This window comes from Lampris incognitus, chromosome 16 (genome assembly GCF_029633865.1).
Source record: "Lampris incognitus isolate fLamInc1 chromosome 16, fLamInc1.hap2, whole genome shotgun sequence".
In the NCBI taxonomy this organism is placed as follows: domain Eukaryota; kingdom Metazoa; phylum Chordata; class Actinopteri; order Lampriformes; family Lampridae; genus Lampris; species Lampris incognitus.
In genome coordinates this window covers 18,867,275-18,878,287 of record NC_079226.1, presented here as the reverse complement: position 1 = coordinate 18,878,287, position 11,013 = coordinate 18,867,275, and the positions used below count along the sequence as shown (strand labels likewise).

At 42.8% G+C, this 11,013-nt stretch overlaps 1 protein-coding gene across 1 annotated transcript; it reads right to left on the bottom strand.

Moving 5' to 3' along the window:
* Nucleotides 1–101: 101 nt before the first annotated feature.
* On the bottom strand, nt 102–1,550 carry chrm5a (cholinergic receptor, muscarinic 5a). Its single transcript, XM_056296202.1, has one exon. It carries the CDS (start codon nt 1,533–1,535, stop codon nt 102–104), a length of 1,434 nt encoding a protein of 477 aa, XP_056152177.1. The 5' UTR covers nt 1,536–1,550.
* Between the last annotated feature and the right edge of the window lie 9,463 nt (nt 1,551–11,013).

The following is an 11,013-nucleotide window of genomic DNA, read 5'->3' as shown; positions in this document are numbered from 1 at the left end:
TAACCCTAATAGGTAAATTCAAGTAAGGATATTATCTCCAATACCCATATCAGATTGTTGGCTATTATCGTACACTTTTGCACTATGTGAAAATAAAAGGTTCATGTCATTTTTGTGCTGACAACAGGGTTTTGCCCGTACCAGTAGAGTTTCTCCTCAACCCGTTTCTTCTTCCATTGGCACAACAGGAGCATACGGAAGGTCTTCTGAAAGGTCTTGTTACAGAGGGCATAGCACATGGGGTTAACTGTGCTGTTGACATAGCACAGCCAGTAGCCCAGATGCCAGAGGGAGAGGGGGATGCAGTCCGAGCAGAAGGTGGAAATGAGCACCATAATGTTATAAGGAGTCCATGTCAGGATGAAAGCTAGCAAGATCGCGCTAAGCGTTTGGGCTGCCTTCCTCTCCTTAATCAGCACCATCCTCTTCCTTTTGGTGATCTGGTTTTTCAGTGTGGCATCCATAGGCTTAGATGTTGAGGAGGTGCATGGAATGCTCATGGACTCGGCAGAGGAGAATGTCGACGGTGCCATTTTGGTGTCCCCATTTTTATCCTGCTGCTGGGCATCGGTGTCTTTAGCCACAGGTTTAAACTTGTAGGAAACACACTTCTTGCTCTTCTGTGAGCTGCTTTTGGGTGAAGTATGGAAGAAGCTGTCGTCTTCATAGCTGCTGAGCTGCTCGTTCTCGCTGCTTACGGCACATTTGCTGGCCTCGCAGGCCTGGTTTTGGTAGGAGGACTGGAATACCCCTGGAGATACAGACCGCTCCTCATCCTCTGAGGAGGCGTAACTGTTGAAGGTGGTCAGCTGATCAGCTTTGGACCACTCGTCACTCGTTGTTGCTGCTGATTTGGTAGCGTTGCTCCTGTTTGAGGAGGACCAGGATGCTTGATTTGGATCGTGCGAGGCTGACTTTAGTTTACAGCTGAAACAGGACCTGATAATGGTCTTCTGCGGTTGGGAGGTTGGAGTGTCTGTAGGAAAGTGAATCCCCTGCAGCTCTGCCAGATCTTTGGTCCTCTTCTCTGTCTCCTTGTAGATGCGGCGGTATAGGATTGTCATAACAGACACAGGGATGTAAAATGCAGCAATTGCTGTCCCAAAGGTTATTACGGGCTCAGAAAAAAACTGGATTTGGCATTGCCTTTCAGGGACGGTTCTCTTCCCAACAAAGTATTGCCAACAGAGAATAGGTGGGGCCCACAGGACAAGTGACACCAGCCAAGCCAAACCTATCATGACCCCTGCCCGTTTGGGTGTCCGTTTCGCTCTGTAGGTCAGGGGCCTGGTGATGGAGAAGTACCTGTCAAAGCTGATCACCAATAGGTTCATTACTGACGCATTGCTGGCAACATAATCCAGGGCCAGCCACAGGTCACAGGCAAGGTTTCCCAAAGCCCAGTAGCCCATCAGTATATAAGAGGTATACAGATTCATGGAGAAGACGCCAATGATGAGGTCTGCTACTGCCAGACTCAGCAAGTAGTAATTGTTCACTGTCTTCAGCTGGCTGTTGACTTTGAAAGAGAGCATTACCAGAACGTTCCCCACAATAGTTATGAGGCTGACAATGGCTGACACAGTGGCGATGGTGATCACCTCCCATAGACTGTGTGTGACCAGCTGGACATCTGCTGCACTGGCATTTACAGTAGCATTCACTGCCTCCATGGTCTTGATGTCTTTATTGTCGTGTAACCAAGGGGAGGGTTTCTGGATTTGTCATTTTGAATAACATTTCCTGAAAAAGAAAAGAAATTAAAAGTTATGTTTTACATCTTGACAAGTAGCTTCAAACTTGCATAGCCTATGTGAGCAAAGAGAAGTTCTCCTGATTGCCCACTAGATGACATCCTTTCAGTAAAAATATGTAAGTGATGAGATCTTGTGTATCTGGGCTAACATGCTCGAAGCTTAATTTTATGTATTGAGCCTAAAATCTCCATATTACTTGCCCTTTACACCCATCTGTTAAAACATTAAAACAGCTAATGTACATTTCACACTGACATAAAAGTAGATAGCATTCATTTTATATTTTAAAAATGCAATGAATTACACAAATTGAGTTTTTGATGAGCATATTTTTGGTCCGATATTTGAGGGGCCAGAAGCATCTAATACATGAAAGACTGAACTGTGGTCTTCTAACAGTTCACAACAAAAGAACATTTTCCAGTTCATGCAATTGTACCCATGTGGAGTCTTTTAGGCTGACTTTGAAAACATCTGGGACATAGTTTTGAGAATCTAGATCATTTGTTAATCTAATTCCCTGCTCCATATCCATATTTTAATGTTAATGGTATATAAACATAGAGCGTAATGGTTTTTTTTTACAAAGGATACAAGCCACAAACAGACAAAAAAGGGCTTTACTTGGTCTTGGGGCTGAATTACCTGACACCAATGGGATGAGTTTCCTCTTTAGTGCCATGGCTCTTGGGTCACTTGAAATACCACTCTGTGAGTCAAACTAATCCCAGTAAGGAAATCACAGAAGGTGAATCAGTTCATCTGGACACAACGTTTAGTGGGGGAAATGTTTCATCCCTAAACTAAGTCTCATCTAAATGATCGCTTCAGTCTCAATGGACTGCAGGTATCCCCACCCTTATAAACAATACAGTGGCCACTCTTTCAAGGATGAGGATGTGCACATCCTTGATAGGGAGGAACGCTAGTTTGAACGGGGAGGCTATGTGAAGAGGGAACGACCATCCCTGAACCGGGGGGGGGGTACATCTGTCACCATCTTACAATGCTTTGCAACCATTCCCCAATCCTCTGTGAATAGTACACATGGCCATTGTAACTCTAGTTATGCCACTGTATTGTTTATAAGGGTGGCGATATCTGCAGTCAGTTGAGACTGAAGAGGAGAGGTCACTTAGATGAGCGATGAAACGTTTCTCTCTCAATAAACGTTGTGTCCAGAAGAACTGATTCACCTTCTGTGATAAGACTGTAGTTAAAAACAAAAGAAGTGCTGTTTTTTTCCATCACAGACATTTTGTTCACAGTGAAACCAGTAAATATTTGGACATTTTGTTGAAATACGTCACGAATCCCATATCCGCTTTGATACATTTGATTTCCAGCTTTCTCTGATTCAAGTGGTCAGATAAGTTTAGAGCAAGGCTAAGTTTAATGAAGTGGAAAATTCGGCTACAGTTTTGCTGATTCAAGTGGTCAGATAAGTTTAGAGCAAGGCTAAGTTTAATATAGTGGAAAATTCGGCTACAGTTGATGTCACTACATTCAGACAATAACTGGGGCCTGTTATTGTAATCTCTATATCAGCATGAACTGCTGTGCATCATGACCCATCAGACAAGGACGGAAACGTCGTTATCCATAGCCAAGCATAAGAGACTGAACACATTGAACATTTTGCAGTCATGATCACAGACAGTAAGCAGCATGTCATTTAACAGTAATGTAAAGAGGCTAGGGGGATAAGACATCTCCGATGGAGGGATTGCTACCAAGTCATTGTGATGTACCCTCTCAGTTGGACATCACCAAATCTCCTTCTCTCAGTTTGTATCCAGAGAGCTAAAGATGTAATAATGACAGTAATATAAAAGTACTATCTTAGCAGAAGGCTATGATGTTCTGACTATATAGGCGAGTACAATCTGAGGGAGATAGTACACTCAGTTGTGAAATTTCTAGGAGCGTCAAATGAGAGCTGCACTCTGTGCAGGCCATTAGGTTCATTTTTAACATGTGCCTGCACATTGTTTTGAATGACAATACATTGAATTGAATTGAATTCCCCTAGTTTTGTAATGGAGAGGTAGTTTTGTAATGGGAGGGTACTATAACGTAGAAATGATCGGATTTGTTGATTGGAGTGTCTTAATAAATGCCAGTCTTACTGCAGCAGTAATATCCCCTATTCCCAGTAATTTCAGTTAACAGGGTCATTTATGGAAAACGAAGAGTTATAATTAAGCAGAGACATCTGTGTGGTCATTTCTCTCCTCCAAAAATCTGTTCATAGAGGAAGATGCGTCCAGAGAGGGCTCGTAGGGGTAGTGTGAACTAAATAACACTATATTTCACTATGCTGCCTACACATCTAGCAGTATGACGTTTTACCCAGTCCGAAAATGTGTTGTACTACATTACCTGTCCATGCTTTGCATATGGCATTATTTTTTATGTTGGCTTTTTTTCCCCTTCATTATTCATGCTGTGCGTGTGTGATCTAACTTTGCTTTATCATTCTTGCCCTCCTGAGATAAATAAAAAGATTTGGTCCCTCTATTTCACACGATGTAAGCCAGAGTGAACACATTCCACATCCTGCACCAAAAATGCTAACTCGGCTGGGAATTTCTGTGCATCTATGGCACGTTTGCTACCTCTAACTTCTAATTCTTAGTTGCTTTTCGACCCCATCCCATATAGTTTGCAAATAACTTCTCTGCTCATTGGTATTCTTTTGGCAGTGCCAGGTTAGCAGGAGTGCCAACACGGCCTGAGGCTCACACAAATAACATTCCATTCACTACAGGAGTCCTCTTCCAACCGTTGGATTGCCCCTCAGCTTATTACCGAGTGACATTTCATATCACATCACTCAAAAATGTGCATCACTATACTGGTAAATCAAGGCAGCACCATACATCTGTCTGTCCTTTTTGCTGTCACTGTACACAAATATAACCTTTCTCAATCTCTCCCTCTGTCTGCCTCCCCGTCCAGGTCTGTATCTCAGCATACATATACACACACACACACACACACACACACACACACACACACACACACACACACACACACACACACACACACACACACACACACACACACACACACACACACACACACATACCAATCTGGTCTACCTGCTTCCTCAGATCACTGCCATGTCACTGGAGCATTATCCCATCCTGATATAGATTTGTTCCGCACAAGTATTTGAATAAATTCCCACTCAAAATCTGTTAGAAAATTTCCAGTAGTACCACCACATGGATATATGAATATGAGATGTCTTTCACCTCCCTGTACACAGATTGCTTTGTTTCACAGAACCTCATTACTGCAGCGAATTCGGCGGGGGGGGGGGGGGGGTACTCGGGAGCACCACCACAGCCGGGAAGCGAACTCGAGTCTCCCACACCGCAAGCGACAACGTTAACCAGTCGACTAGACCCTTTAGTCAAGGGCTACCGAGCCTATTCATCCGTGATCGTTACATTGCCCACTTCCTTCGGGAATCGCCACAGCCAGGATGCGAACTTGGCGCTCCCGCACCGCAGGCGACAACGTTAACCACTCGACTAAAGGGTCCGACCCATTAGCCAAGGGCTAACGTGTCTACTTATTCGTGTACTCCCCCCTCCCTTCGGGATAGGGTGTACCCGGCCGGACCATCACAGCCGGGGATCCCACTTCTGACACCAATGCAGCAAATTCGAGGAAGGCAATCGGGAATTGTCTGTGGACCTCCGAGACAGGATTGTATTGAGGCAAAAATCTGGGGAAGGGTACAAAAAAATTTCTACAGCTTTGAAGAGCACAGTGGTCTCCATCATTCGTAAATGGAAGAAGTTTGGATCCACCAGGACTCTTCCTAGAGCTGGCCGCCCAGCCAAACTGAGCAATCGGGGGAGAAGGGCCTTGGTCAGGGAGGTGACCAAGAACCCGATGGTCACTCTGACAGAGCTCCAGCGTTCCTCTGTGGAGATGGGAGAACCTTCCAGAAGGACACCATCTCTGCAGCACTCCACCAATCAGGCCTTTATGGTAGAGTGGCCAGATGGAAGCCTCTGCTCAGTAAAAGGCACATGACAGCCCGCTTGGAGTTTGCCAGAAAGCACCTAAAGGACTCTCAGACCATGAGAAACAAGATTCTCTGGTCTGATGAAACCAAGGTTGAACTCTTTGGCCTGAATGCCAAACATCACGTCTGGAGGAAACCAGGCACCTCTCATCACCTTGCTTATACCATCCCTACAGTGAAGCATGGTGGTGGCAGCATCATGATGTGGGGATGTTTTTCAGCAGCAGGAACAGGGAGACTAGTCAGGATCGAGGGAAAGATGAATGGAGCAAAGTACAGAGAGATCCTTGATGAAAACCTGCTCCAGAGCATGCAGGACCTCAGACTGGGGCGAAGGTTTACCTTTCAACACGACAACGACCCTAAGCACACAGCCAAGACAACGAAGGAGTGGCTTCTGGACAAGTCTGTGAATGTCCTTGAGTGGCCCAGACTTGAACCCCATTGAACATCTCTGGAAAGACCTGAAAATAGCCGTGCAGCGACACTCCCCATCTAAGCTTACAGAGTTCAAGAGGATCTGCAGAGAAGGATGGGAGAAATACCCCCAAATATAGGTGTGCCAAGCTTGTAGCTTCATACCCAAGAAGACTTGAGGCTGTAATCGCTGCCAAGGGTGCCTCAACCAAGTACTGAGTAAAGGGTGTGAATACTTACGTACATGCAATATTTCAGTCTTTTATTTTTAATAAATTGCAAAAATTTCTACAAACCCTTTTCACTTTGTCATTATGGGGTATTGTCTGTAGATTGATGAGGAAAAAAAAGAGGAAATTAATCCATTTTGGAATAAGGCTGTAACATAACAAAATGTGGGGAAAGTGAAGGGGTGTGAATACCGTCCGGATGCACTGTGTAAGTGTGTGTATATATATACACTACCGTTCAAAAGTTTGGGATCACCCAAACAATTTTGTGTTTTCCATGAAAAGTCACACTTATTCACCACCATATGTTGTGAAATGAATAGAAAATAGAGTCAAGACATTGACAAGGTTAGAAATAATGATTTGTATTTGAAATAAGATTTTTTTTACATCAAACTTTGCTTTCGTCAAAGAATCCTCCATTTGCAGCAATTACAGCATTGCAGACCTTTGGCATTCTAGCTGTTAATTTGTTGAGGTAATCTGGAGAAATTGCACCCCACGCTTCCAGAAGCAGCTCCCACAAGTTGGATTGGTTGGATGGGCACTTCTTTGAGCAGATTGAGTTTCTGGAGCATCACATTTGTGGGGTCAATTAAACGCTCAAAATGGCCAGAAAAAGAGAACTTTCATCTGAAACTCGACAGTCTATTCTTGTTCTTAGAAATGAAGGCTATTCCATGCGAGAAATTGCTAAGAAATTGAAGATTTCCTACACCGGTGTGTACTACTCCCTTCAGAGGACAGCACAAACAGGCTCTAACAGGTACTATTTAATGAAGATGCCAGTTGGGGACCTGTGAGGCGTCTGTTTCTCAAACTAGAGACTCTAATGTACTTATCTTCTTGCTCAGTTGTGCAACGCGGCCTCCCACTTCTTTTTCTACTCTGGTTAGAGCCTGTTTGTGCTGTCCTCTGAAGGGAGTAGTACACACCGGTGTAGGAAATCTTCAATTTCTTAGCAATTTCTCGCATGGAATAGCCTTCATTTCTAAGAACAAGAATAGACTGTCGAGTTTCAGATGAAAGTTCTCTTTTTCTGGCCATTTTGAGCGTTTAATTGACCCCACAAATGTGATGCTCCAGAAACTCAATCTGCTCAAAGAAGTGCCCATCCAACCAATCCAACTTGTGGGAGCTGCTTCTGGAAGCGTGGGGTGCAATTTCTCCAGATTACCTCAACAAATTAACAGCTAGAATGCCAAAGGTCTGCAATGCTGTAATTGCTGCAAATGGAGGATTCTTTGACGAAAGCAAAGTTTGATGTAAAAAAAATCTTATTTCAAATACAAATCATTATTTCTAACCTTGTCAATGTCTTGACTCTATTTTCTATTCATTTCACAACATATGGTGGTGAATAAGTGTGACTTTTCATGGAAAACACAAAATTGTTTGGGTGATCCCAAACTTTTGAACGGTAGTGTATATATATATATATATGTATAATCCAGTGAGTCAAGTAAATTCTTTATGAGACAGCACAAGCCTGTTTCGTGCTATAAGCAATCATGACAGCTGATGATTGTTTATGGCATGAAACAGGCTTGTACTGTCTCATAAAGAGTTTACTTGACTCACTGGATTATTTTGCTCATTTGTTGAGCACTTTCCCTACCGTTGAGTGTTTCTTTTAACAAAGTTTTATATATATGATGTATGTAGGAAAAAAAACTTTAAATACATAGCAGCTATATTTTAAAGGTTTTTTTTTATTACGTCTGTATTAATATTCCGCTCCTCATTAGCTGAGCACTTTCATCAACACCATTGACGGTTTCCGGAACCCCCCCCCCCCCCGGTATATTCAGTTCAGTTCGATTCAATTCAAAACTCTATTGCAGACGCAGGGTCCATAACAGACAAAGACAAATGGGTAAAAGACAAACCCCAGTAAACACAATAAAATAATATAAATGGAACAAATCAGTGTCTTATAAGAAGGCAGCTATACCAGTGGTCCCACTACCGGGATTGGTAGCGTGTGGCACCGAATCTTATATTAGTTAAACCCATGATGATTACATTATCAGAGTCATTGAGCCGGCAAATAAATTTTCATGTGATTTCTTAGAAGAGCCTGAAAGGTATTGACTCCTGCAGCTACAAACATTTCACTTGCACTACATTTCACTTGCACTTAGTAGTGTTCACATAGCATCATTATAGGCTACTTGAAGCCTCTGTAAGCTTGCTTTTTTATAGTTTGACCACAGGTGTGCAGTATAAAGTGATGTACAGTATGCTCTGAACAGAGAAATCTTCACACTAGCTGAACACATACCAAACTTGCGTGACAGAGTGTTTGCTTGTGCATACATCATGTGGCATTGCCTATAAATATCATCATCGTCATCTGTCATTTGTTCAGCAGTATAGTGCCCAAGATATTTCACCTTATTACATACCCCAAGATTATTATCAGACAATTTAAAATCAGGAAATTTTAGGTGATTGACCTCTTTGGTTCTGCAGATCATGACAACACTCTTACTAGCATTGTATTTGATATCATGCTCCACACTGTACACAGAACATACTATATAAAGGAGCTGCAGGAGACCAGTTCTACAGGGACTAAGAATGACAAGGTTATCTGCATACATAATATGGTTCACCAAGGCATTACCAATCATGCACCCAGTGTTACAGGCTTTCAACTGCTTGGACAAATCATCAATATATAAATTGTAGAGAACTGGAGACAGAAACGCCCCTTGTCTGACACCATTGCTAACCCCAAATGGGGCTGAAACACTATTACCCCATTTCACTTGCATAGTCTGGTGGGCATACCAATAAGCCAGAATTATCAATGTATTTAGGGACCCCTCTTTGATTCAATTTAACAAACAACATTCTGTGATTAACACGATCAAAAGCGTTAGAAGCATCAATAAAACACATAAGAACCGATGAGTTTTGGCCTCTGTATTTGTTAATAATTTCCTTTAAGGCATATATACATAAATCAGTGCCATGTTTAGCTTTAAAACCGGTTATCCTGGCTATCTATCTATCTATCTATCTATCTATCTATCTATCTATCTATCTATCTATCTATCTATCTATCTATCTATCTATCTATCTATCTATCTATCTATCTATCTATCTATCTATCTATCTATCTCTCTGTATATATATATATATATACACGTATATATAGATGTAGGGGGGAAAAACCCAATACATAGCAGAACAAGCTAAAAGGAAAAAAACTTTAATGCTTTTCAGTACAAGCTTGTTCCGTGTGTCATACACTCATGAGCTGCCAATGTGATTAATATAGCTGTTGATTGCTTATGGCATGAAACAGGCTTGTACTGTCTCATAAAGAATTACATCCGGTCCATCCGGTCCTCATATAACCAAAGTGAGAGCTGTGTTCGCATTCTCGGTACAAAGTCAAACAGGTTTGGGTGTCGTACTCTGGCAAGGTTGTCCCTTGTCTCCAATTCTGTTTGTGATATTCATGGACAGGATCTCAAAGTGCAGCCAAGGTGAGGAGTGTGTGCGTTTTGGCAACTTCAGAATTGCATTTCTGCTCTTTGCAGATGATGTGGTTTTGTTGGCTTCATCAGAATGCGACCTCCAGCGCGCACTGGGGCGGTTTGCAGCTGAGTGTGAAATGGCTGGGATGAGGCTCAGCACCTCGAAGTATGAGGCCATGGTTCTCTACCAGAAAATGGTGGATTGCTCCCTCCGAGTTGGGGGCGAGTTGTTGCCTCAAGTGAAGGAGTTCAAGTATCTCGAGTCTTGTTCACGAGTGAGGGGAGGATGGAGCGGGAGATTGACAGGCAGACTGGTGCAGCATCAGCAGTAATGCGGACGTTGTACTGGACCGTTGTGGTGAAGTGGGAGCTGAGCCGCAAGGCAAAGCTCTCAATTTACCAGTCAGTCTTTGTTCCAACCCTCACCTATGGTCATCAGCTTTGGGTAGTGACCAAAAGGGTGAGATCACGGATACAAGTGGCTGAAATGAGTTTCCTCCATAGGGTATCTGGGCTCAGTCTTAGAGATTGGGTGAGGAGCTCGGACATCCGGAGGGAGCTCGGAGTAGAGCCGCTGCTCCTTTGCGTTGAAAAGAGCCAGTTGAGGTGGTGCGGGTATCTGATTAGGATGCCTCCTGGGCACCTTCCTTTGAAGGTTTACCAGGCACAGCCAACTGTGAGGAGACCCCAGGGTAAACCCAGAACTCGCTGGAGAGACTACATGCCCAATCTGGCCTGGGAACGCCTTGGGATCCCCCAGAAGGAGCTGGAGGGTGTTGCTGGGGAGAGGGACATCTGGAGTGCCCTACTTAGCTAGCTGCCACCATGACCCTACCCCGTAGAAGCGGGTGATGATGGAATGAATGAATAATAATATTATATATGTTATATATTATAATTTTATATTTTATATAATAATATTGTATATTATATAATACACACAAACATATATATATATATATAATTTATATATTATACATATAATTAGGTAAAGTTTATATATATATACATATATATATAATATTATGTTCCTCATTTGTTGAGCACTTTTATCAACATCGTTGACGGTTTCC